The 27,930-nt window shown below is 42.1% G+C and overlaps 2 protein-coding genes across 2 annotated transcripts; one reads left to right on the forward strand and one right to left on the reverse strand.

Annotated features, from left to right (window-relative positions):
• Positions 1–894: 894 nt before the first annotated feature.
• On the forward strand, positions 895–10,116 carry LOC111587191 (protein zyg-11 homolog). Its single transcript, XM_035942386.2, has 14 exons — positions 895–1,111; positions 2,539–2,704; positions 3,079–3,878; positions 4,065–4,205; positions 5,740–5,916; positions 6,169–6,233; positions 6,517–6,616; positions 6,866–6,916; positions 7,380–7,541; positions 7,633–7,680; positions 7,903–8,103; positions 8,191–8,243; positions 9,026–9,123; positions 9,378–10,116. Exons 1-14 carry the CDS (start codon positions 1,109–1,111, stop codon positions 9,557–9,559), a joined length of 2,247 nt encoding a protein of 748 aa, XP_035798279.1. The 5' UTR covers positions 895–1,108; the 3' UTR covers positions 9,560–10,116.
• A 1,652-nt stretch (positions 10,117–11,768) lies between these two features.
• On the reverse strand, positions 11,769–27,065 carry LOC129347221 (leucine-rich repeat-containing protein 52-like). Its single transcript, XM_023297737.3, has 2 exons — positions 26,019–27,065; positions 11,769–19,210 (listed from the first exon to the last, which is right to left on the reverse strand). The coding sequence occupies exons 1-2, from the start codon at positions 26,665–26,667 to the stop codon at positions 18,882–18,884; spliced, it is 978 nt and encodes a 325-aa protein (XP_023153505.2). The 5' UTR covers positions 26,668–27,065; the 3' UTR covers positions 11,769–18,881.
• Between the last annotated feature and the right edge of the window lie 865 nt (positions 27,066–27,930).

Below are 27,930 nucleotides of genomic sequence, written 5' to 3' on the forward strand. Positions count from 1 at the left end.
GTTTCCAGTTTGAACATCCATGTAGAACGACCTCAGAGATTAGAACCATAAACATACAGTCTCTGATTAGAATCTGAGGATCTATGGCTGAATCACTCCACTTTTACAACTTAACTTTGTGAACTACGGGGTGATTTTAAAGTGTTTGAGCAAAGCCAAAGGTGAGCTGGTGTGCTGTGATGCAGTGTGTGGTAGATTGGTAGAAGTAGAGGCATGGTCTTTAAATACCGGGACATTCAAGAGGAAACAATGAAGTTGAGTTTAAAACAATTTGAGGTAGAGAGAATTTTTTTCATGGAAAAAATCTCAATATATAACTTTGATACACAGAAATGAGTTTGAGGGTTTTAATCAACAACCAGAGGGGGATCTTAAAAGTAAGATTTTTTTTTTAAAAACGCACTGAGCAGAAGTTAAATAAACAAGTCCTTTTATTATATATATACACTACCAGCCAGAAGTTTGGGCAAATCTTCTCATTCAGTGGTTTTTATTTAATTATTTTAGACATTGTAGATTAATACTGATCTACATCAAAACTATAAAAGAATACATATGGACTGATGTTGTAAACAAAAAAGTATTAATCTAGAATGTAGAAAATAATACAAATAAATAAAAAGCATTGAATGAGAAGGTGTGCCTAAACTTTTGACTGGTAGTGTCTATATTTTAAAGGAAATATATAAGTTAATGATAAAATGAATAAAATAAATAAGGTGGATACAATAACAATCAAATTAAGTGCACAAAAGTAAATGAATAAATAAATAAAATACAATCTCTGTCCTTGTCATTAGCTGTAAAACACATAAAAATATTTTTTATCCAATCACTACGAACATCTCCTGGTGACGTCATGTAAACTGACCAATAGGAGGCCGAGCAGTGACAGCTGACTCGGCTTTCAGCAGCAGCGACTGTAATCAAAACAGAGGAGTGTTTATTTATTTATTTTTATTTATTTATTGTTTACTTGTTTAGAAGGAAGAACATAGGAAATAATTGTAATTACAATGAAGCCTCTTGATTCAAAATCTCGCTGAACGACTTGTTGCTGTTGTTTTCTTTTAAAAATTCTTTCCTACCGACTTCTTACTTTTCCAGCATGGTGAGTTTGACCCCCTTCACTTCTATCAAATGTTGCCCACGTTTTGTTTTTTTTTTTTATTTTCGTGCACTTTGTCTCGGTGACAATCGCTTAAGTTCGAGCCAACTGCGGGACCAGTTGCTTTCGTCCACTTTGCCCTACAGAGAGCGGCTGGATTAGGTGGTTTAAACGGGCTTTACTCCGTGCGGAGCCTCGTCTGCTGCGGATAAAATTAGACTCCTGCAGCGTTAGAGATCCTGTGTCAGTGTGGATCTGGTGAGCCCCGAGGAAGAAGCCTGAGGGGCAACTGTCAGGGTCTACATATGTGCTTTATGAATGTGAAAAGAAAAAAAAAACTCTAAACAGAAATGTTCAACCTGGAGAACACAGTTATTACTGCAGTCATATGCCACATTTCATTTTAACGTGCAATATTTTATATTTTAAAGTTTTTTAAAAGGTTTATCTGAGCTGATGTGCCCCATGTTGCAGAGTGGCAGATAGGTAGAAGGAGAGTGAAGCAGGGACTTTAAAGATCTGCACATTCATGAGTAAATATAGTTGTACAGTTTAAGCTAATTTAAGGCAGGAAGAGATAATTTTCATGGGGAAAAAATTCTTAGTGCACAGAGATCAGTTTGAGGGTTTTAATCAGGAGCCAGAGGGGGATTTTAAGGTGTAATACTTCATTATCATGTGTAACATTCATTTTCATTTGCATCATTTTGAACGCATGTGCAATATTTCACTTATTTTTTTCAAGTGCAATATAATGTTTAATTTCATTTTTTCATTATTGTGTGTGATATTACTTATTAACTCTGTATAACTGCCAGCATTACTTTTTACAGTTCTATTCTACCCTCATTTTAAGTTTCAAGAACTTTATTGTCATATATACAGCAGAAACACAGTGGTTACCCTGAGTAATGAGATTCTTATTTTGCGAGTTCCCTTCACACAACTGAAATAACAAATACACTAAGATAAAATAAAAAGAAATGAAAAAAATAAAAATAAATTCTATGTGCAAATGTTGGCATCTTGTGCAATGCTGTCATATGTAAACAGGCAAGGGATATGTGCAAAATATTGCTATGTATAGATATTACAGGTAAGTCAGTGATTTAGTAGCCTCATGGCCTGTGGATAGAAAACATACTTATGTATCTTATTGCTTTTTTACTTTTAGGCACTGCATTTCTTACATCATATCACTTGTTTTTTTTTGTTCAGTCCTTCTGGATTTATAAAACTTTAGTTGATGTTATGTTGTCTGATCTGATCTCACCTTGTCTTATCTTTCAACCAAATGAGACAATTATATAAATATTTTTCCCTAATTTGATGAACTCATCTTTTGACATACCTTCACTTGCACCTGTGACTTCACTGTGAGTACTTATGCTGCAGTATGACTCTTCTAATTACCTGGTGACGTGTTGCAGGATGCTGAGGGCCCCCAGGCGCTGTGCGACCTCTGCTTGGCTCAGGTGTGCTGCAGCCTGGACGCTCTGTGCAGCGTACGAGCAGACGGCTCCATGAGCCTCATCTGGGCCCCGCTGTTCCCACAGGAGATGGCCGACCAGCTACTGCAGAAGATGACAACTAAAGGTAGGGCAGGAAGACTCAAAACACTCAGAAAACATCAGTATCAACAGCTGACAGACAGCAGTTTGTTGGTAAAGTGATGGAAAGAAAAATCAATTCAGGGTGTTAAAAAAATCAATGTAAAATCATACTGTAGCCTGTCTTAAATGTAATTAATCTTTGGCCTGAAGTTAATTGGATCTCCCCTTACAAACACGAGTTAATTAAACTTTCGGAAATCATTATCCCGAGTTGACCCTATAATCTAATAAGTTATTACATCACACAAAGGATAGAGTTTGTCTGGCTGAAATAGCAGGAAAATTCTTCTTCTCAAAAATAACTGTGGTTAAAATGATGCTTCTTTTTCCGTCCTTCTGTTTGCTTTTCTGAACAAGGGATACTGAATGACACGACAGTTGGGATTTTCCGAAACTGCAAAGAGCTTCGTCTGCGCCGAGCCTCCATTCGATCCTCTCCGGTGTCTGCAGAAGCTTTCCGTTTGGCTCTCTGTCCTCACCGGCTCCTGGAACTAGACGCCTCCTGGGTTTCTGGTGGTTTAACCGGGGCAGACATCATCTCAGGCCTGGCCTCCAACCCCGAGTGCAGGTTGAGCCTGCAGAGGTTGTCCCTCAGTGGGTTACGTCTGGACTGGGAGTCTCTGGAGGAGGATGGTGGAGTCCGTGTGGGCTTCAGCTCCCTGCAGGGCCTCAGGATGCTCAACGTTGCCAACACGGACGTAAATGATGCTGTCCTGGAGGATATCTGTACCCTACCTCACCTGGAGACTCTGGATATCTCCTGCAGTGCCATCTCAAAGCTTACAGCTCTCCTCAAGTGCAACAGCACCCTGAGATTCTTAATCGCCCACAAGCTGCAGCAGTTGGATATGTCGCCTGCCAGGTTGCTCTTTGTCTTCAACCAGCTTCACGCTCTCAGACACCTGGACTTCTCCGACGACCACTTTGCCGTGGATGACAGTGATGGACGAGTTGGAGATGAGACAGTGCGGCAGCTTCTGGAGGGGAGTCCCGAGGTCCTACCATCACTTGTTTCTTTAGATATCTCCGGGCGGAAGAGAATCAGTGAAGCTGCAATCGGAGCCTTTGTGCAGTCCAGGAGCGGACTGGTCTTCTTGGGCCTGCTGGCCACCGGGGTTAGCTCCTGTGACGTCCTTTCTTCCAAGAAAAACCTCAAAGTAAGGATCTGTTGTTAGCATCAGATGAATGGTTTGTGAGATGTCAGGCCATCGGGGATCGCCATAGGGAGACATATGAACTTGATTCTTGCAGAAGTTTCTCATTTATCTTTGACTTGAGGCTCTGTTTGTGTACTTAGTGAATATGCCCACTGCATTTCCTGCTGATCTGCTGTGTGTGTTCAGATAACTGGAGAGGCTGATGAGAACCAGGTGTGTGAGGCGCTCAGGAGGTACAGAGACCAGGAGTGTTTCATACGAGAGGCCCTCGTCCATCTCTACAATCTAACCACCGACGCTGACAAACCACAGCCAGACATGCTGAAGGTGCTGCAACCTGGTTTTTTCTTTGATAGCTACTTCTTTGACCTGGTTCCTTCATTGATAGTTCCTTCGTTGATAGTTCCTTCATTGATAGTTCCTTCATTGATAGTTCCTTCATTGATAGTTCCTTCATTGATAGTTCCTTCGTTGATAGTCCCTTCATTGATAGTTCCTTGATTGTCACACAGATCAACTGGAGCAGACAAAACATAAGTTTAGTTGATAAACAGAAATGTAACTATATGGATAATCAGTACCGTTTTAAGCAATAATGGTAGACTAAGTGATGAATAGATTAACATGATATCTGCAGAGTGATCATTAATGATTTCAAATAGCCTTTGGGTGAAACTTTTTCATTCAAATCTCTTCTTATCTGGGATACAGTTTAGTATATCCATTACTGTTTCTTCTTTTATTTCTCTTTTTGCTGGTTGGGGTAACAATATATCAGCACTGATATCTGCAGCTAGTATATCAATATTGGCTGATATTGGTCCATCACTGATGTATCGGTATTGACGTATACACTACCATTTGAAAGTTAGCTTTGGGTCACCAGGGCAATTTAATGTTTTCCATGGAAGCTCACACTTTCATTCATGTGCTACCATCACTGCACAAGGGTTTTCTAATCATCAGTTAGCCTTTTAGCATGATTAGCTAACACAATGTAGCATTAGAATGCAGGAGTGATGGATGCTGGAAATGTTCCTCTGTACCCCTATGGAGATATTCCATTAAAAGTTTCCAGCTAGAATAGTTATTTACCACACTAACAGTGTTTGACTGTATTTCTGATTATTTTAATGTTATCTTCATTTTTTTTTTTTTTTTTAAAAATGCTTTTCTTTCAAAAATAAGGACATTTCAAGTGACCCCAAACTTTTTAACGGTAGTGTATGTGCTAGTATGAAAACTTTTTTCAACAGTATATAATGCAGAAAAAGAGGCTTGGGGTAATTTAGAAATAGTATCATCACATATTTTGTCCGGTAAAGTGGAGCCAACTCCATCATTTACAGTAAAATTTGCAGTTTTAACTTATTTGTTTGAAGAGGAGATGATGATTTTTTTCCCCCCAGAAAGCCCTCACTAAAAAACTGTTTAAGCACAAAATTCAAAGGGTCAAAATACAAAATATATTGCCATAATTAAATATTAGTATGAATAAGATACTTTGTTTTAAAAGTTTCTGTGAGGTGGTGTTGGTCTCTTATAGTAGATCAAGCTCAGTTAGACCTTCTAGTACAGCTGAAATTTAAATGCCCTGTTACCTGATGCTCTAATTACTGTAGATGTAATCATAGAGAAGGCTGAAGAGGTGGTTTATAGTACAGACTGACACATAAAGAGTGCAATTCAGCTGCACAGCTGGCTCAGTGAGTAGTTTAGGTGGTGAGAAGGCTTCACACTAATATATAGCTGAGAATTGTTCTAGCCAGTTTCCACTCCAGCAGCCCAGTACTGACAAGTGCAAATCATTGCTAATTCTGAAGCACATGTGATTATATCATGGACATCTTGTTTTCTGCAGCTGGTGGTGAGTGCGATGCAGAGCCATCCCACCTCCCTGCACGTCCACCTGGTGGCCACAGCTTGTGTGTTCAACCTGACCACTCAGGATCTGGCCGAGGCCATGTCGGTCAGCCTGCTCAGCTCCACCATCGCTCAGCTGCTGTACGCCATGAAGACATTCCCCAACCACCACCAGGTCAGGAGAGCAGCTCAGATTTCATTTCCATCATCATATGGAGTTACACAACAGCAAAATCTGGCACTGGATGCTTTTGTTGCTCCCAGTTGGCTTGTCATTCGCCAGCTTCTGACCTATTATTTTCTGCCTTTGGTTGCAGCTCTATTTCTGCCACCTTCAGACAGTATTTGTAGTTGCTCCATATGCACACATATATCTTCTTACACCCATATGTTTCTTCTATTCATTAGACTGTTTCCATCTCTCCAGGTCCAAAAGAACTGTCTGCTGGCACTCTGCAGTGACTATATCCTTCAGGATGTTCCTTTTGACAAGTTAGTTTACTTTCCCTCAGTTGTAATATGACTTTTGAGCTCACGGGCCGGCAGTAGCCAAAAAAATCAGTGTACTAATAGAATCGCAGTAGAGTGTTTTTCCAACAAATTGGGATCCAGCTGAAATATATTTTGTCTTGAGATGCAGCTGCCAAAAGAAATAGCTCTTCCAGATGTTAAAATGCAGAACTGAACTGAGATTTTCCCAACGTTTTGTCCGTGCATCACTGGTATATTTATATAATACCGTGTTCCTCACAATCATGCTGTGATCATGGTTCAGGTATTTAGCCGCCACGCTGGTGATTAACTGGCTGAGCAGCCACGAGGATCCGACCCTTCAGAGGATGGCTGTGGCTGTCATCTCCATTCTGGTGGCCAAGGTCAAGACTCTGCTCACTCACTGTGCATTAGCGAGCTGCAGGAAAATAGCATGGCACCTGTTAGTCCCACCTTTTGAAAGCTCCTGTACCTCTGTGACACTCGTTTCAACAGCCAGCTGCATGTTTTCATTTAGTCTAGTTAAATGTGGCCAATTTCCCTGCGGGATAAAAGCACCCTTTGTTGTAGTTTGACATTTTAGAGAATGGATAGAACTCAAAGAAGCACTCATCTGTTTATTTCATGTGCAGTTGTCCACAGAGGAGACGGCACAGCTCAGCAAGGACGTCTTTATTATGAAGGTACATTAACACATTTGCCGTGTTTAGTTTCCAACTTACACAACTGACCCCGGCTCAGCGCTAGATGTGCATGGGTGTATTTCTACTTCTCACCCGCTCACTGTGTTTCTCGCCTTCTGATTTTCCATTACTTAATGTACACATTCACCTACTTACTGTCACTCCATTGCTTCATGCACTCGATTGTCTCAGTTTATTGTTACTTCATTATTCAGTCGCCTCATTTGTCCATGTAATCAAGCTGCTCTCCACACCTCATTTATCTTCTTTTATATTACGTCTAATGTCACAAATTGAAATGTAAGCCTTTTACTGCAATACATGCAAGTTGCAGCCAGTGTAGCCTGCATTTCCTGCTGGATTTTTGATTTCTATTTGGAAAAACAGATATGATTTCCTTTTTTTCTGTCTTGTCCTGGTCTGCCTGGGTCATTTTTCTCTCCTTGTTGTGTCTGTCTAACAGCAGCTGCTGGCTATAGTGCAGCAGAAAGCCATGGTGGGAGTGGTAGACTCCACTCTGAAGTTTGCCCTGAGTGCTCTGTGGAACCTGACAGATGAGATGCCGGCAGCTGCTCGCAACTTCATCGAATGCCAGGGCTTGGAGCTGTACGAGGAGGTTTTGGAGGTAGAAGAGGACAGAAAATACACAGACAGACAGAAATGCGCCCTGACAAATGCTTTTCCCCTTATGCTGCCTCCTATTTTTTGCATTGCAGTCCTACTACAGTGAACCTTCTATTCAGCAGAAAGTTCTTGGCCTTCTGGTGGGTAAAGTGTGTGCATATTCATGGTGTTAATACTTATGTGCCCGATTTACATTCAAATTTAACTTAACTGAACAGAAGGAATGAACTGAATTTTATCTGTAGGCAGTTGTAGATGAAACAGTGCATCTCTGCCTCTAATGTCACGCTGCTAAATTACATTTTATGTTATTTTTGCTGTTAACTGTGCTATCATGTTGTTGTTGTTTCACCATGTTGCAGAACAACATAGCAGAGGTGGAGGAACTGCAGGCTGACCTGATGGAGGAGGACCTTTTGGAGCACATCCTCAGTCTCCTGCAGGACTCCCAGGTGGAGGTGGGGGTCCGGTATTTTGCAGGAGGGATTCTGGCGCATCTCTCCTCCAGAGCAGAGGCCTGGACCCTGGAAGGCGAGCTCCGAACCACCATACTGGAGCAGCTGGTGTGTGATTTGGATGCTGGGTCTTCATGCAACGGGTGATAAAATCCACCTTTGGCTCCTTTCAATGTGTCTTTCTTTTCTCTGCAGCATGATTCCATAATGACCTGGACCCAGCTGGAGAGAGAAATGGTGTCTTACAGGTGAGAGCAAAGGAAACTGGACAGAACAGAAAGAAAGATTTGTAGAGGCAGAGTCGTTTTCAAAGCTTTTACACATTCTGTCTGCTTAACATTAAATATAAGCTATATTTTGCATAACACTTTTATACAGTGCCTATAAAAAATATTCAGCCCCTTGGAAGTTTTTCCCTTTTATTGCTTTTCAGCATTAAATTATGCTCAATATAAGACAATGATTCAATCTATAAGAAATTACAATAAAGACTCTTTCATGGCAAAGTGAAAACAGATTTCTACTAAGTAATGCCAATTAATTAAAAATATAAAATATGGCCTAAACTGACTGTGATTTAACTTTGAAAAAGCAATAAAAAGGGAAAACTTTCAAGGGAGTGAAAACTTTCATTAGGCACTGTAAATAGTTTTCTATCAGTTACACATCCAACAGTCTCTTCGTGACAGTCTTACAAAACATTTTGTAGTTTTGGCTTCCTGAATGTGTGGACTAAATACCTAGTTTGAAACTCCATGTCCAGAGCTGTTTATTTGGACATGTGCTGAGGGGTGTAATACCCAGAATACTACTGCAAGTGCCAAAGAAAGCCCAGACAATCACAAGAAAATATTCTGAAATATGACTCAAAATAGGCTTTCATGTCTAACACCTCAGCTCAAATACCCTGGATTGCACTGATGCAGAAGAAAATTGACCATCTGGTACAGATAAAAACTACCAAATGTTTAAAGTACACTTCTGCTCATGTTTAGTCTTAGTGTACTGTTTTGTGATCTTCACATTCCAGGTCATTCCATCCATTTTGCCCTCTGCTTCAGCCTTGTCAACCCTCAGGAGTGCAGCTGTGGGCAGTCTGGGCCATACATCTGGTCTGCAGTCAAAACAGTAAGACACACAAACATTACTGTAGAGGTTTGACTGAGATTAACTCGGGGTCACTGTATGTGTAGAAGCCAGTTTGATGTAAAACGGAGCTGAGTGTAACTCCGTTGTTAATTACATTACGTAAAATAAAACATTACACCTTATGAATTTATTCATATTGACCTTCTGTTTTATTAACAGTTAGGTGGTGCGGAGGCTTGGGCTGCATTCCTCTCTCATCTTCTTATCTCTTTCTTTTCTTCTTCTTCCTTTAGCTTCACATTACAGCAGCATGCTGGAGATGGAGGGCCTGACTGAACTTCTTAAAGCTCTGACTGCACATCCCGACACGCACAGCGATGTTAAAGGACTGTCAGACAGGATCTTGTGTATGGTGGAGCAATACCAGAGTCACTCGGGAGCATTCAAGAGCCAGACGGAGCCTCGAAACTCTTGACGAAATTGTAAAGAAATAGATTTTATTTCATTTAATGTCTTTGAGCTGCGTCTAAGATGCACTAGATGCAGAATTAAGGTGCAGATTCTTCAAGTCAATCCTGCTGTAATCTCAGTGTAATAGACTAAATTATGTACTATATTCTGTAAATTGTATATGAAGAGCATGAATATTGTTATTGTATGCTTTTCATTTAGTTTGGAAACCAAATTTGTTGTCTACAGAGAAGAGTGAATGTCCTAATGAATATTTGCACAATTTTGAGGTCAAACTGCAACTAGACCGAGTGTCTGAGCTTAATGGAGTGTTCCAAATTAACTGAAGCTGGAGGCAAAGCTTGCGTTATAAATCATGTGTAGTTCAAAAGCCAGTCACTAGAGGGTGCTGTAGCACTGTAGCTTTGGGGCTGATTTGCCCTTTTGATGTGTTTGTGTAAAAATCATTAAATGTGTAGATTCAAGATCATGTATGACAAGCAACAAGACACCAAAGCAGGCCGGATCTGCAGTTTTTTTCTGTCTGTATTGGAAGCTGCATTATAAAGCCCTCGAAAATAAGTTCCATCTCCTCTCCCTCTTCTGCTCCCTCCCTCCCTCTGGTATCCTAGATGCAGAATTCATTATATTTTATGTAATGCAGCTGGAAGACAGAACCGCTCATAGGCATCTAGAGTGTCTATTATAAGTTGGCCTATTAATAATTCCTTTTGAAAGCTGGATTAACAAACTCACATGAATATTTGAGTTGAACCACCATGTTCAACTTTTAAGTGTCAAATCCCCCCCTCCCTCCCTGATTCACCTTCTTTTCAAACCCCCTAAAGGAATTCAAGAGGATCTGCTAAATAGAATGTGGCTTTGCGTGCATCGTGATTCAGCCAGGTTAGTCATTTCCTCGCCGGTGGCAGGTTATTTGTTTGGAAAAAGAGCTGCAGAAGCTGATATGGGATCAGCATTTAAGAGCAGCTCGCCTGCTAAACATTAAACCATGTGCAGCAGTGCTATGGGGTTAAAGGTGAAGCACCCTATAGTGAACATGGGGTGACGTTAACGCGAGAAGTTCAAGCCATGAGACGTGTGGGAAAAGTGCACTGCTGTCTAGGGGCTATAGGTTATTCCATAGTGTGTATAGTGACTTCGCAGTGGAGTAGAACAGACAGTATGTGAGGAAGTGAAGAGAGGAGCCAAAGGGTAATTGTGATGTGCGCTGCGTTAATCAGATCTTAAGTTTGTGTTCGTGTCTCAAGGAGTGTATTAATATTTAAGTGACACACAAGACAGCCACAGAAAGACTGTATCAAATAGACGAAGACGGAAAAACAAGGAAGGAAGGAGTTATAGGAAGTAGTTCAACATTTTGGAGCATGCTCTTATTAGTTATTTAGCACCAAGGCTGAAAATGAGAGGAAACGACTAGCCTGCTTAAAATCCAAGCATCTCTGTAGCTCACTAAACCATTTCATTTGCACCAAAATCACAGATGTTCTTGTGAAGTGCAGAACAGAAGGATAGGCGCCTGGCAAAAAGCTCGAAATAGACACGGCTATAGGAAAAATGACAGGTGCAAAAATATGACTTATGGCCAAAAATATCTTTAGAAGCGATAAATAAAGCAAGGGAGGGATAAAGAAGAGACAAGCCGGAGATAAGAGTCAGTCAAAAGAAATTAAAGTCCGCTTTCGTGCTCCTCGATTGTTAGTGTAAAAATACCGCAGACCAATTTTCAGATTGCCTGTCTCAGTCTGGAATATCAGTGTGCTGCTTTTGAGTTGGAGCTTAGTGTGAGTAAGCATGTCGTTATCTCACTTGTGCAGCCCGCTCTATTGGATTAACACAACTGTGAACTGGTCTGGGCACCCGGAGTACACTAATGTACAATGCAACACATCTCCAGCTGTGAATGGGTTTGCGTGCATGCATTTGTGTGTGTGTGTGTGTGTGTGTGTGTGTGCGTGTGTGTGTGTGTGTGTGTGCATGTGTGTGTGTGTGTGTGTTTCTGCAGGCCGTACGTGGACGTCGGCCTTACGGGGTTTTGAAGCTAATTAGACGACGACTAACCTTCTAAATACCCACGGAGCAAAAGAGGGAGAAAGTGCATTCAGAGAGCAGGAAGGGAGGTTGAACAACAAGACGAAGCCACAAAAAAAAGAAAGAAAAAAACAACACTTCTCCAGGGGAAAATGTGACGCACAAAAGGACACACCATCTCCTCTGGAATGACCTTTTATTGCTGGGGAAGGATACAGAGTTGGCAGGCCCCTGAGCCTGTGTGCAGATATGGAACAGCAGTAGGACCATCCTTCCCTCTGCCAGTTGGAGGCAGGGGTTTACTCTTTACCATCAATCAATTGCAACTTTCCCAGAGGAGGGACAAGTAGAGCTTGTCAATATCAAGTCTAATAGAAAACGTACAGTATATAACAGGATTGAACACAACAATTTCATTAATTTGCAGCGAATCTGAGCTAACAAATAACATCCGATGACAACAAAATGTTACTATAATGGAGAAAATAAGGGAAGAAAATCAGGCATTTTGCTTAGTCTTTCCCCTCTTTCTGTGCTTCAGAGTGACAAATCATTAAGTGACAGTAGAAAACAGGAGCGCTCATTATACACTGTTTATATGTTTACAAATGTAAGCATAAGAAATATATTTAACTTAATATAAGTTGAAGCAGTTCCTTTATGTTCCAGCTCCAGTGCTTGCTGTGCTCCAGCTCAGTGCAGCTGTATGGGTGGTTGGAGTCGTCTGACGGTTATTTAGTGCTGTCATCCATGTGTGGCAGTGATTAATGATGACATTTTCATGAAATAACTGAAACACGGGCACCCAGATTCCAAGCACCAGTCACTGGAATATATCCCTCATCTCTAACTTTTGTGTAAGTCATTCCACAGCTCCATGACTAAAGGATTTTCTTCCAATTTTGTATATCTGTGTATGTGTTTGTGTGTGAGTGAGCCTGTTTGTAAGTAGATGTGTCAGAGGGCTATTACGGTCAGTTAGAGCCAGTCTTACTTGATGTCACATCTCCCATCTGCAGGCATTTTGCAGTGGCCAGTTTGCCTTCAGCTCAGTGGATGCACACAATGGTGCAAAAAATATGACTTACACAACCACAGGCAGGAAACGGGGCTGCCGGAGCTTCTGGATCCAAAGGCTGTGTGCGTTTCCTCGTCTACTCACTGAACTGGCTCGGAGTCACAGCTGTGTTACTGATGTGACCGTAGCCAGCTGAGTGCATCTCTGTCCTCAGGCAGATCCTGACCACTACCTCAGCTTGGCCGCTCAATGAGAAGAAAACAAATATCCACTCTCAAGCGCTACAGCAATCTTCCCTGCTTATCTACTGTCTCAAACCCATAGCTTAACATGTTGGAAAATATATTAATTAGATTTCTTGCCGAGAGTTAGATGAGAAGATTGTTAGCACTCGTGTTTTTTTTGTCTGTTGTTGTTGACATTTTTGCCTTCAGAAACTGCTTGGAGGCACCCATGTGGTGCGCAACCTGACCATTTGACTATTGTAGCCAATTAGCTCAACTTCGAATAAATACTAGCACCAGAAGGAAACAGCTGGCTTCATCCACCACCACCGTGTTATATCTTAAAATGAGTTGTAGATATGCAGGAAACTCTACTACATACAGTAACTGTTCTTAAGCCACAAATGATTGATTTTACAAGTGTAAATTAAAGACCCACTCAGGTGAAAATCTACTTCTTTTAAACACATTCATATGGTGTTTTTTTTATAGGCTAGAAGACATTTCATGAGTGAAATAAATAGTTAATCCAATAGCAAACCATTGATGCCTTGAAACTGCCAAAAACAAACCAAAGGAATCAATTCTGTCAACTTGCAGGATGTGGCTTTCTTTACCATCGAGACCAATTCATGCTTCCCAGGTACGCTTGATGTGAATTTTATCATCCACCAAAATCCATGAGGGTCCACGCAAACCTTTCATGTGCAGACTGTACACACTACAAACATGCCACCTACAATGTCCGGGAAACAAATGGTGTCCAAAACAAATGCATCTTTAGCGGAGAGACTGTACGAGGTGATTGTCGGTCATATACACCTTTATGGTTAATCATCAAGAATTTTAATTAATCACAAGTAGTTGCTGCCAAACTTTGGAGGTGCTTTGATTTGGACATGTTTTCCATCAACGTCAGGAATATTCAATGACAAAGTGCAACAGCCTCATGTAGCTACTCTATCCTGTTCAAATTTCCCCCTGTGTGTTTCTGTGTTAAGTATGAAAGGCAATGAACCGTCTGTGCAGACTGGCACAGAACCATCATAGAACAAACAGAACTACAGTCTGCTTTCAAAGTCTGGATTGGTCTGCATTCACGGATGTGGAAAGCACAAATTGGTCCATATTCTTTCTCTGAATTGGGTTCTATTTCGAATGAATGTGACTGAATTACTCCAATATGACAACTTGCCATTTTGGATACTAGCTTTACGGTGTTTTAAGAAAAAGGAAGTCGTTAGCAAAGACAAAGGCAGCAACATTTTGGAGAAAGCAGTGGTGTAGATATACTTTTAAGCTATTTTCAGACAGGAAAAGCTCATTTTCATTTCAATCTAAATATGTAATTTTGATACAAGAGGTAAATCTTTTAGAAGCTCAATCAATAGAGAAAACTTAAACTAAGCCCATTTCTATCCTCCTCTCAACAAATCGACTGCTGGCTTCATACAGCATACTGACATAGGAGTGCTCTCATTCCTCTCATCTTCTGCTCAGAAAGAAAGCAAATCATCACAGTTTTTCTGGAAATTTTACATTTAGGTGTTCCATGGTGTGGGTTGATGCTGTTCTGGCTAGTGTCAGTTATACAGCATTAGTGAGAGTCCTTCTAAGCTTTTACACAGTATGTTCTACCCAGAGGTGATTTGTGTTGGAGGCAGAACTGATGCTTTTGTCTCTGTGTGTTAAAGCACATTCATACATGTGCCTAAAAACGGGGTGAGTGGTAAGCGTGGGGGTGAAAAAGTACAGAAATTCAGTTTATCCACCTAATATATTAATAAAAATCAGGATATTCACCTGTTATAAAATGCTTCCCGTATGAAGCAATCTATAATTATTTCCAAAATAATGCGTGAGTGTGAAAGAACAGCAACTATGTACATGTTTGTAACGGAAGGGAGATGTGAGTATTCCTTGTCATTCCATGTGTGTCACTGTGCTGACATGAATTAATGCAACCCGCTATCCTATTTCCAGTCTGCACCCTCACCCTTGCCTGTGGCGTCACATGGCCTAATCAGTGTGCTAAGCAGAATGCAATACATCCTCACAGTCGAAACTATCAAGTATAGGCGCGTATCGTATGCAGATATAGATGAGCGTTTAGTACACGGACCTTAATACACATGCACATTAGGCAATGCATTCTGTAAATACTGAAGGAACCCATGCAAAATATTACACCAAAGCTGTAAGAGAAATCAGCAACCAGTGGTTGAAATGTTCGGAGGCATCTCAGCAAACTGCTTAAGTAGGCAACTTACAGGTACAGTACATGGGTCACTATCTTGGACTGACACTTGTGGCATCCAGTTACGTCTGCCATGCCGTTATGTGTAGATCGGTACATGCATAGTTATACATACTGCTGTGAGTCAGGATCGCTCCTTTATATGAGGAGGAGACTAAGCGGAAATACATGAGATGCGTTCCTGAGTGTCTTATATTAGTTTCTTGCTTTCTTCTTCTATCAACACCACAATTCCTGCAACAGGAAAACTCCACAATAGATGTTTTTAGCAGCCAACATTTGTCTTTGTCATTAATTACCCACATGCTTTACAAAGCTAAAAATGTCTGCTGTGAAAAACGTCTATAACAGGCAAAGCAGAAAACGAGCTTTGACTGCCGCTCAGCCAACCATCAACAGAATGTTTATACCGTCTGCTGTACTATTATTACTCTGTAGAGCCATTACATAAGCCACTAACTTTTGTTCATTTTGGGAAATCCCAACAATATGCACATGTAAGTGCTAGGAAATGTGTGAAGAAAGGGTTCTCGGTTGTGCTGCAGATCACATTACACAAAGGCAACAGATTGTGCGGAGTCAGAGTGCACATTAGTTGCTCTGTTTTCAACACACGTTCAGCACAAAACTACTAAATACTTGCAAATGATAACAATCCAGTTCTTTTAATATGGCATTTGGTAGTACAACTACTACCTTACTACTTATAACCAAGTATGCTCAGCTCACTGAATACTTAAAACACCAGCAAAGTAGGCATTTTACCTTCAGACATATGTTACTAATTATATTAATGATGGCTTTGTTCTATTCAAGTCCAATCCAATAAGCCAGGACAATGAAACTGAAGCAACTAAATGTAATTCAACCTCCATACATCTGGACAGTTGACTCCAAACACTTTCGGTATGAACTGCAGAACACAAAACAATACAAAAAAATCTGGTCCAATCATTTGGAGAGAATTCCTTCCTTCTCTGGTCCCACAGAGGTTTAAATTTGTTCTTTAATAGAGTAAATAATTCTGAGACAGAACTGATTGTACAGATGCAGCACACATACAGAACATGGCATGTCAGGGCAGCCTATTGATTTCCCTGTTCCTGTTCCTTTCTGTTCTTTTCTTAGTTCATAACAGTCAATGTCAGGGCCAGTGGAGTGTTACAGGCAGATAACTACAAGCAGAAATATGGAAAGTTTGTGATGTTGAGCACCACAAACTGGGGCAAATCAAACAAAGCAAGTGTTATAAGCGATATTTACCACTGTGGACAGAAATGATTCTGCTCCCTGTTTTTCCTGCAGGATTAAGTGCCTTATTTGCTGCAAAACAGATGCAGATGATTCATTCAACAACACAGTTGGACTAAATTCACTCATGTCAATAGACCAAATTAAAACAAATCTAATTGCTGGAAAATTAAGAGAATTTATTGTTTCTAAATCAAAGCCTTTTTTGTTTGATGCAGAGGAAATTGATTTCCTTTTTTAATTAACTAAATTTGTCACCCTCGAACATACACACACCACATAAGGCTTTTTGGTGCATCAACAGTGCATGCAGAAACAGACAGAACACTGCACTCAAACCAGTTACCCAACAAAGAGAGGATGAAACAGAAATCAGTTATCACACTGTCCTGTTTACTTGCGATCCAGCGGGGCCCACTGCCAAAATAGACCTCGGCAGTTGGCACACGTCGGCCCTCTCAGCTTCACAAATACTGTAGAACCTCAACACAAATACCTCAACTGCAGTTTGTTTCTGGGCTAATAATTCCAGAGAGAGTGGTAAATGATCAGTGCAAAACCAGACACCACAACTGCACAGAGCGACTTGTGTGCAAAAGCTTAATCACACGCACAGCTGCACCATACACCCTGTCATGTGCATAAAAGCAGTTTATCCTCTCTTGGGGACGACGACAACGAAACATTAATTTTACATAGAGGCTGTCAAGTTGTGACACAGTTCTCCTACTCTTCTTAGTGCCATTATGGCGATCCCTCCGGAGAAGTGCCACAGTGCTAAGCTAAGCATGCTAGAAAGGTCTAGGAGCTGATCCAATTAACTGGGGTGTATCCAATTTGCTCCGGTATGACAGCAAGTATTGTCTTGCAAAATTGATTTTATATTTTCTGAAAAGAATTTGACAAAAATAATTTATGGTTCTGAATAATTACAGTGGTTTATACTTATATTAGCATCCTTTAGCATTGTATAAAGACTGGAAAAGGTAAATGTTTTTTTCAGTTTGTGGGCCAATTTCACAAAGATAGATATTGACTATGGTTTAGAATTCATTATGAATTAGCTTTTTGTCATACAAAAAAACATGGCTGACCAACCACCTATTGACCATTCAGCCTTACTGCTAATTTTTCCCAGTGGTCACTCACAGTACTGTATTCCATACAGACCAACATTATCATAGAGATACCTTTAAAAACGGTTAGGGGACACCAATAACTGCATTCATGGTTATTTTTCCCTCACTATTCCTAGTTCTTAAGCCATCCAAGTCACACATATGCAAGTTTCATATTTAAGTCAGTGGTCCAATACTAATCCGACTGCATCTGCTGGATGCAAAGAATTTGACAGGATAATACATAAAGTGAAAATTGTTTAAAAAAAAAAAAAAAAAAAAAAAAAGCCTGATTTGGAAAAAAATTAATCAACCACAGTCGATGAAACCACTCCCTTTCTTGTTGCTTGCACCACAATATCACCAGCAAACCACAAATTAGAAGTCATGTTTCCTTCTGTTTAACCAGTTGTTAGAATAGAATCATTGGTATATGGTGGCCCTCGAATGGCATTTACTCTGTTTTCAAACCCATATAAAGGTCCCCTTGCCTTGTGGTCTCAGTGTCTTAAGTGGAAATTTTCTGAAAGCTCAGAGTTCACGAGTCATGACGTCTTTGCTAACGGTGGCAGTGTTTTTGCTTTTTGGAGTTTTTTTGGTGAATGTCAATATATTATAATTTATTTGTATATGTGTTTCTATAATGTCTAAAAACAGTTTTATCTTATTGTACCTTTGCATTTCCTGCATTATGTTGCAAGCTTGCCAAATGTTCTTAGTGGCTTGCAGACACTGACAGTAACGTCTAAGTTGCTGATATCTAACAGCAGCATTTTCATGACTTGTGGTCGATGTTCCACTTGGACACCAAGCATCTGGTGTACACAACCTCCCTTGTTATAATCATGTGCTCACAAGTAAAATTTTTTGAAGGGTGTGTTAGCTTGTGTGGCTAACTTTTTAGCTTAAAATTTAGCTTTAGCTTAAAATGAGTCAGGATGTTTTTATGAAACTAAGAACATTTTTGAGGTGGCCTGCCCTGTACCCATTTTCTGAATTAACACAGGCCAAAATCAACAAAACTATCAGTGCTTAAGGAGTATGGTATTTAAGAACATGACTGGCTGCCTCCAAGATGACCAACCAGTTTTATAGATTTGGGTTGGTTTTCCACAGGCATTACCATCTCTCACTCAAACCTGACACAGAAATTAACAACATACAAATTCATATATTTGCATATATGGTTTATACAAGCACTGTGGACCTCCACTACAGCCCCTACAGTGTGTGTTACACCACCTGGAAGCCCACTACACATGAGTAAAGAGACATTCCTCATCTCTGGTGAATCCCCTCCCTTCTCTTCCAGGGCTGAGCCTGTTAGACGGACTCAGTTTGACAGTTTCATTGGACTTCACAGACAGTCGTAAAGGTGACAGGAGGCACTGTGGGAATCCATGGCGGGCAGGGTGGAATTAGGTCCTTTAAACAGTATGTGAGGTTTTCAAATTCCCATTGTCGTGGCCGCTCCTGGTCCTCGAGGGACGGCTCACTTCGCCACCTTCCTCCTCCTCGTCCACATCGAGCTGCTCGTCTTTCTTCTTGATGTAGCGCTCATAGAGCACCATGATGACACCCATCACCCAGGCCGACACGGTGCCGGCGGCAAAGATGACAAAGCCGATGACAACAAAGAAAAGGTAGTCCCAGGAGCCCAGAGTCTGATGACACAACGTCCGTAGTTGGATGCCCACCTCGCCCAGACGACGGCCCTGCATGTCAGCGGGTGAACCACACACTGTCTGGCCCTCATCTGTCACACAAACACACACCAAGGAGGGATGGTCAGGATTAATCACAGGACAGTGCAATATATCAGGAGAAGTAAATAATGCAATAATGTGATGTTCATCTGTAACAATGAAACGCGCAGAAGAAAGAGTCAATATTTTTTCTTCTCTCGAATATCAAAAGTCTAAGCTTTTGGTGTTACAACAAAATACAAACCATAAACAGGTTTTTACTTTCTTCATGCTATCAAACTAGGATGCTGACATTCCTAAAATACATGGCGTCAATTATTCCTTGACATTAGTAACTCGAGCTCCCATCAAGTCTTCGTCTAATAAGTTTTAATTAAGAGTTATCTGCTTCATCTGGACTGTTTGGGTGTTGTTTGGTCAGATCTGATTGACAATGATGGCAACTACATGTTGCTGAACCCTAAATGGTGCAATAAAATACATGCCATCACTTTTTTACCAACACACATCAAACCAGAATTAGTAACAAAAGCAACTACAAAAACACAAATGTTCAACGTTGTAGCCATGGAATCAATCTTGGAGGGCACTGAATCAAGGTTTTGGGACCCCGGAACCGAAAGAGTCAAAACAGTCCTTGACGCTGGCTCAATCCCAATCTCCACACTCACAATCTTAGAGTTTGAGGTTCAGATATTGCTGCGGCAGGCAATCCAAGCATATTAGATTATTGGGTAGAGGACGTGTCCCCTCAGCTTGATTAAAGCCCTGCAAATATACAACTTTTTCATGTGTAAGGACTAAATCTGACACCTCTGGAAGAAAATACTGAGCTCAGGAGACAGTAGAAATTATATTTTACTTTCAAAGTCTTAAATGTGTTTCCTTGCTGAGCTCCTTTGCACATATTAAGTAACTTAACCTACCTATAGCAGACATGTACAAAATCATGACATGTAATTTGCATAAAATTCGGAAGGATCCTTTGATGTTGTAAGAGTTTTAACAAAAATGCAAAGTAATTGAGCAAGGAAAATCTAATATGGCATTAAACAGAGCGCCCTGCTGAATAATTCAGTCATATGACTACATTTCATTTTGCAAAGCATTTGTAAACGGCAGCAAACTGAGCTTAAGATATCCATAACAAACTCACACAGCTGAAATGCAGAAAACTAAACTAGCATAACAATGCTACCTTTTTTTTTTTTATCAGAAAACTACAAGGCTTAAGAAGTCCCCGTGTTCTATAGACTTGAGTAGATGTTGCTGTAAATTACAAAGAAAAAAAAACTGAGGATGAATTATTCAAAGTTCTTTTCCCTGCACAGGATTAGAGAGTGACTTGGGCCTTTGTGTCTGCCTGAAACCACAGATAATAAGGTTTCTCATCAGCCGGCACTGGGTCTGACTACTACAAGACGTAGCTGAAATCCACAAATCCTAACAAAACGTCGAGTTCCCTCTCTCTTTCACAAAACTGGAAGGATATACTGTAATTTCAAAGGCCTATCAGTCAAAATTAAATACACCACATGATGGGTGTTGAGCTCAGCAGCAGCTGACAAGAGAGGCATTTTTCAGAAAATAATCCTGTAGGCTGGCTGAGTCTTTTGTTGCAGTGAGCAGAAACTGCAACACAACAGAGCGCTGCCATTTCCATACGGCCACTGTTTTTAATTGGCTTCTGTTTTTTTTTTTCCAACGCTTTTGTGCTAGGGGGAATTCCCACTGGGAGAGATCAAAAGACTTGAAAGTTTCTGCTCAGGGAACAGTTTTCTGTAACCCTACTTCTGCAGCAGCAGTAGTCTTAAAATACACTCATTTTGTTGGCATGTTTTGCATTGAGAATGTGGTTTGTGCATCAGCTACATGAAAACTAAGATGTGCTGCTTTGGCTCTCTGCACACTGTATGATTGGAGCATCACAGAATAATTGCACAGCCTACTTACTGGATTACACTTACATTAATAACTCAATAACCTTCCTGGTGTTATATATTTCTTGTTGTTCCATCTTCTTAAAGTTAAAATTTTACAGATTCCTACTGCTTGCAGTGACGGCAGAGCTATGCCATTACATACCTTTCTAGTCTAAGTCTCTCATACATCTACCCACTCATTAACACCAGTTGTCATTTTCCAAAAGAGTGAATTTTAGCTGATTTTAGGTGGATGTTAAGCATCGTGACAGAAAAGTGTACACCAATCAGCCACAACAATAAAACCGCCTGCCTAATTGTTTTCATGGTGTCCTATGGTGCCCTTTCCATGTATCCTGTTCATTGTCCGTGTAAGCAGCAATGCATGCTGGTAGCAGAGTGTTGCTTTTCAAGAGAGAGGACGTCATATCTCCACTCCACATTCACATAAAGCTGAGGACCACAGGCTACTTTTAGCATTCAGGGGTGTCCAGCTGCTATCTCCAGAAACTCTCAAAAAACTTTTAACTTTCTAAACTATCTAAATCATGGACAAATTCAGAAACTCAATGGCTTATTTCTCATATTGGATGTTTTAGGAAACACCTTTTGGCGAATTGTTGTCATAATATAAGCAAAGTTTTCCAAATGAGCGGCCATGTTACTCTGGTATGAAATCCAGGAGCAAACAGCTTGCAAGTAAACTCAATCAGTCCAGTCATGTGCCCCCGAGGTTTGTGGGAGAAGCTGTCGATCATCTATCATGACACTGCCTAGTCAGTGCCGTGACCCCTCCTGCTGCTGTGGACATGTACCATAGTATTATGTCAGGCCTCATTGTAGTGCAAAACCAGGTCATATCCATCAGGCAAAGGGCCTCTGGTGGTATCAAGAGGCACTGAAGCATTGACTGCAGCTCGTTGGGGTCTTTTGGGTTGTGGGGTGGTCCCTTGTGGATCAGGCTGGGCTCTTTATTGTGTTCCTTGAGCCATGTCTGACCAGTTTTTGTTTTTGTTTGACAGGGTTGGAGGCATGACCTACAACATTATCGGCGACGACAGCGGTGACGGTGGGGGGGGGTGGGGAAAGATGCCTGTTGACTGGCCCCCACTAGACACGAGCCCACCCAGACAGTGCCCGGTATGCCAGATGGCCAGTCCACCCCTGGTTGGAAGGCACTGCTGGTGGTGTGAAGGAGTTACCATGGACGTCATATTACATTTTTATTTGAATTTTTAACTAATTTTCAGAACAATATCAACTATTTATTCAATACTTTTGCCTACTTTTATGAAGTGCACGAACCACTAGTTGTCACGTGCTTATTGTAAAAAACACAGACTGAAAAAGATGGACATAGCCACTGGTTCCGAAAAGTCAAGCCAATGGCCAAGTGCCTTAAAGTGCAACACCACTAAAGGTCACTAGGTAATGATTCCAAATAAATTTTCCAAAATGAGTCAACTTCTGTCATGAAGTTCTGAGTCAATAAATCTTTCCAACACATTACTGTGATCTGATTAGCTAAATTAACTCCTTCTGATCATCGTACAGCTGGTCTTTTTCAAATGACTCCACGACGAAACTATCAAGCCTCAAAGAGAGGTATGATTGGGGGTCTGACTGGCTTGATTATAATACCTGGTTCGGAGTGATTGACAGGCTGTTTAGACGAGGAGGGCCAGCAGGGTCATTCACATTTACTGTATGGTTAAAAACTGACTCAGGTTGGTGGGATGTGTGATTTGACAGAGGGTGAGAGGGATCATAGTGTTGCTTTCAATCAAATTAAGTGATAATTCAATTTCATGGGATGACTGAAATGTACATTTTCCTGATTTTTTCTTCATTCTGTGCCTAAATCTCTCCTCAGAGAAGCTCTTGTGTGGCTCACAGATCAGAAAATGAGCATACAGCCGAAGAACATGGAGACAGTTTGCTAACATGGAGACAGTTTGCTTCTCTAAGCTCTACACCACAGAAAAATTCAAAGTCTACACTGATCCTCTCAAAGGCTGCTGCTGCTGCACACTTTTCTCACAATACGCTGCTAGACTCCAGCTACAGACTCACACTCTCCTTCTTAACATAGATGCCTCCACAATCCCCCTCCACGAGATTTAACTTTTCAGTCTCCTATCTGTATTCTTGCAGATTCTGCTCGTGGGTGCACGTGTTTGTGTGTTTTGTATGAGCCTGACAGTGAAGAAGGAAACCCTTCTGGCTTCTCCCCCCTCATTCCCCCCAGAGGGACTGGCATCAAAGGAGAGGGCTTTCCCTCTCTCCTTCCCCCATCCACTCCCTGCTCTATTTCTAGACGCTCTCCTTATATAACAGCTGAGAGAGTGCTAATCTAGCCAGGAAGGCGAGACAGAGGAGAATCTGTTGGTTCCTTCCTGCAGCTTTATTTCTCTTTCCTCGTCTCTCTCACTTTCTTGCTCGCTATTGATGCGTCTCCTAAACCGAGGAGACAAGCGAGCCATGTTGCATGAACCAGGTGAGACCCAGACGAGAGATAACGAGGCTTTGGAGACAGAGCTCGCAGCCGAAAAGCAGCCGTCTCCAAAATGTTAGTCTGCTGTTCCACGCCCTCAAGCACTAAAAGTGTGCTTCATCTGTGTTTGTGCGTCTAAATGTGCGCATCGGTCAATGTGTACGTGCGGACTGGTGTGCAGGTTTCGTCTGTGCTGTTGTCTCCTTGAAAAAGATGGACAGACTGTGCGTATGGAGGTAGAGAATGTGTGTATCTGTGTGTCCGCCTTCTCCCTCGCTGGCAGCTGTCACTGGAAGAGACTCCACTCCAAATTAAGCTAGACAAAAGGCGATGAGCGGCAGGAAAATAGGACAGCTCTTGCAGGACTCGTTTTGGACTGAACCTAAGCTGCACAGGGACCATGGTGAACTATAGTGAGAGAGTGTGCTTGTGTGTGTGTGTGTGTGTGTGTGTGTGTGGGAGACAGAGAGGAGCAGGGAATGCCGTTTTAGTAAGCGTGGCGGTTGTATTATAGCTATGGTGTTAGAATTATGACTGGCTTCTTGTTCAGTAAGACACACTATAAATACCAGCTGCCCTTTTGCATAGTGACACATCCACTAATGCACGAACATAATAACTCAAAAGGAAGAAAGATTACGGAATATCAGACGTATCTATCAGCTTGGCAGTAATAAACCAAAAAGGTGGGGATCAATATTTGATGATGCAACTGCGACCCATTAATCACACCTGCAGCACGGCATCAGATGAGCCGAATAGGATAGAGATCGATTAGACATTTCGAGATTAAAGACTATCTTGTTTTCCTCCAAGATTGCAGAGAGCAGAACTGAATTAATGAACAGAGTTGCCAGAAGAGAAATCAAGTAGCTCCCTGCCTACGATCTTCTTTCACCCTCTTTGTTATTTGATACTCTGAATGCTGTCACGCTTCGCTGCTGTCACCTGCGTCTCATCCCACTGAAAGCTGAGAGAGGCCAACTTTGCAGACTTCACCAAACTGTATATAGCTGAGTTTTGGTTTCACATGTGTTTGTGGCATACATACATACATACAGCAACATATTTTTCCCATATACTCTGTGTATTACCACTGATAATTATGCAGTTGTGGGAGATGATGTGGATATTATCTGTTGTGTCGCTTGAAAAAATTTGAACTGTTGTCGAATAGTCACAAAAATGACTTCCTTTTCATGACCTAAACAGAAAAACCCAATGAGGACTAGGAAAGATGTGAAGGAGAATTCACGACAACTTTAGAAAGGCCCACCATGCTTCTAAAAGAATGGGACTGCACTCACACGAATCTACACAACCATGCAGCGGCGGACATTGTTCAAGCGGCTCTGCTGCAGATGGTGCATCACTTTGAATGTTCCTGCCGCAAGGAATTGTGGGACGGCGTTAGCGCCATTCCTTTTGTAAAATATGGTCCAGTGTATCATATGCTAAAGGACGCAAGAAAGGAAGCAATGAAGCACCTTTTCCTTGGCATTAAGAGAATTCATCCAGCGCTTATCGTGGCTGCCACTTACATACTTCCGGGTCACTTCACTCCGCTTCCTAAACAAACAAAAAAAAACACTATTCAACTGCAGCCATGGAGGCTTTCTGTCCTGGGAAAGCTTTTACTGCCATCTTGTTAGAAATTGCTTTAGATATTTATTTTTAAACCTCATCTTACTTGTTATGCATGAAATTAAATTGAATTAAAAACAACATCTTTCGGGTGGCCAAGTTGTGAAAAACCATCCTGGTGGATGTTTTTTTCTCACGTTGGAGGAGGATTAAATAAAACCAACAGGCAAAGCTGGCAGCGGCTTTTCAAAACCAGAATTCCTGAGGCCCTGGAGGCTTCAGTCTTAGTGCTTGCTAACTTTTTAATGCTCTTTTAATTAAAACATGTATCTGAGAATGTACAACAAAGAAGGATATCATGTTTAATGAGGAAGGCCCTTTTGCAACTGCTTACACTCCATGAAGAGGAGACGAGTGGGCCAAGACTGTGTGTGTGTGTTGTCTAAAAATGATATATAAAGCATGAATTCATAATTTATCAACCAAACCACTATAGTGACAACTTCTAAACACTTCATAGTGGGCTCCTTACATTAGAAAAGTCACAATTAACTGTATTATCTTCTATTAAAGTTGTCCGTTTTCTGTTTTATGACTATATTTAATGTAATTCATGCTAATATAACAGTATATAACACTCACTGCTGCATAAAAAGTGCAAGATTAATGTTTTTCTTCATTTTTTCAACGAATGCAGGCCATTTACTGGAAGGAGCCTCAAGCAAAAAGGCCAATCGTTTGCATAACAGGGCATTATCTAATAATTAATAACTGGAGCATAGCGGTTCTTGTTTGTGATTGGCTCTCTGGGGCCTGATGGTTGTGTTATATTACTTTGGAATAAAATATTGATAAGACCTTGGAACTTGAAGCCCTCCAGGTGGACCCACAAGCAGAGGTCCTCGTTGTCGCACTCGCAGCTCCACGGGTTCCCACTGAGCCCCACGGAGCGCAGGGCGGGCAGCGCGATCAGGGAGGTGATGTTGAACACCGTCAGGTTGTTCCTGCTCACATCCAGCACCTGGAGGGCCGCGTTCTCCGCAAACGCGTCCGGGTGAATCTCGGAGAGCCCCGGGTTGTCCGTCATCCTCAGCATCACCAGGCTCGCCAAGGGCCCGAACGTCCGGTCCTCGATCCGGGTCAAAGTGTTGAAGGAGAGGTCCAGGTAGGCCAGCTTGCGAAGGTTCCCAAACGTGGACTCTGAGATCTCGGTGAGGGAGTTGTTGCTGCAGTCCAGGTACACCAGGTCGGAGAGGTAGTTGAGCGCGAGTGGCGGCAGCTCCACGATGCGGTTGTTGGAGATGATGAGCTGCCGGGTGGCCAGAGGCAGGTTGACGGGGAAGGTGGTCAGGTGCTGCCCGGCGCACTGGACCACCAGCTGGTCATCGCACACGCACCTGTCCGGGCAGCCGGAGGAGAGCACCGGGGACGCGACGACCCCCGTGGCGAGGAGGAGCACAACTATGAGCCGCAAGGGTTGCGCGCTTGGCTGCGGGGCAAGACGCATGACACCGCCGAGGGCTTCATCAACCCCGTTTGGACAGAGTCAGACGCAGTCACATTCTTCATTGATACATCCTCAAGTTGTCCCGGAAATGATGCCCACCGAGGTCAAACCGAAACGCCTGCCCGTGGCAATCTCCTGCGCGTAATGTCTCAGTCCATCCTGCGCGTTGGTTCTGGATCCAGCGCGCATCCGCTGAGTTGGACCTGACAGCCGGATGCCTTCATGCCGGTTCAGATTTCACTGATTTATTTTCACGACAGCCTATTCGCGCATCTTCTCATGCCTGCGATGATCAGTTGTTCCACTACATGTTTGCCATCCTCTCGCTTTGCTGAAACTGAATCCAAATGAAGAGGGGGGGAGCACTGAAGCGCGCGGCGGGTAGGGGTGGGGTGGGGTGGAGAGGGGTGAGCTGTGGAGTGATCTCACGCTCTGGAGTGAGCTGGAGCGAGAATGGAAGGTCTGAGCTGGGAGGTAATATAAGACTAACATTAAATATTGAAGGCAGCAAAGTATAATCCGTGCGCAGTTGACACCTCCTGTATTAAAGGTGACCTATAACGCCTCAGCTGCAGCCACAGTGACTCCATCTATGCATGCCTCAGGTGTGTTTGTGTGCCCAACCTGCATCCATACAACAGTGTCTATTTATATGTGTAAATATCTGTTTGTGGCCTGGCTCTGGTCTGTGGAGGCAGAGCTGGGAGCAGATGCACCTGACACTTTCAGAGCATACAGTACGTCCAGACAGGGGATCCCAATCAGCCTACATGTGCAGTGAGGACTTTACGAATGACTGACATTAAACAGGCAGCAGAGCCATCCTTTAAACCTGGTGCACAGGCTGCAGATGCTGGGACGAAGATGAGATGGGACAGGGTGGTCTCTGGCAGCGGTTGTTTTTCCTCCTCTCTCCAGTCTCAGTATGAGTCCTGAGTCTATTCTTGGTTCTCTGTGTAGGTGTTGAAGTGCTGAATCAGACTCAGCATGATGGAGGAGGAGGAGGAGGACAGATGTGCCGCTGACAGTCCGTGAAAGAAACTACTGGGAGCTGACAGACAACAACCTGCTGCACACAGACCAAGCTCTCGGCCAGAACTCCACAAAATCAAGTTCAGCCATTTTCCTGCGTCTACTCTGTGTGTGTTTGTGTGAGAGCAGGAGGCCCATGGAGGAAGCTAATGCCTTTTCCACACTTGCCATCTATGAGGACTGAACTAATCCACACAGCTGTTTAGTGTCAAGGCTATTCAATGACTTTAT

The sequence above is a fragment of the Amphiprion ocellaris genome, chromosome 10 (assembly GCF_022539595.1).
Source record: "Amphiprion ocellaris isolate individual 3 ecotype Okinawa chromosome 10, ASM2253959v1, whole genome shotgun sequence".
In the NCBI taxonomy this organism is placed as follows: domain Eukaryota; kingdom Metazoa; phylum Chordata; class Actinopteri; family Pomacentridae; genus Amphiprion; species Amphiprion ocellaris.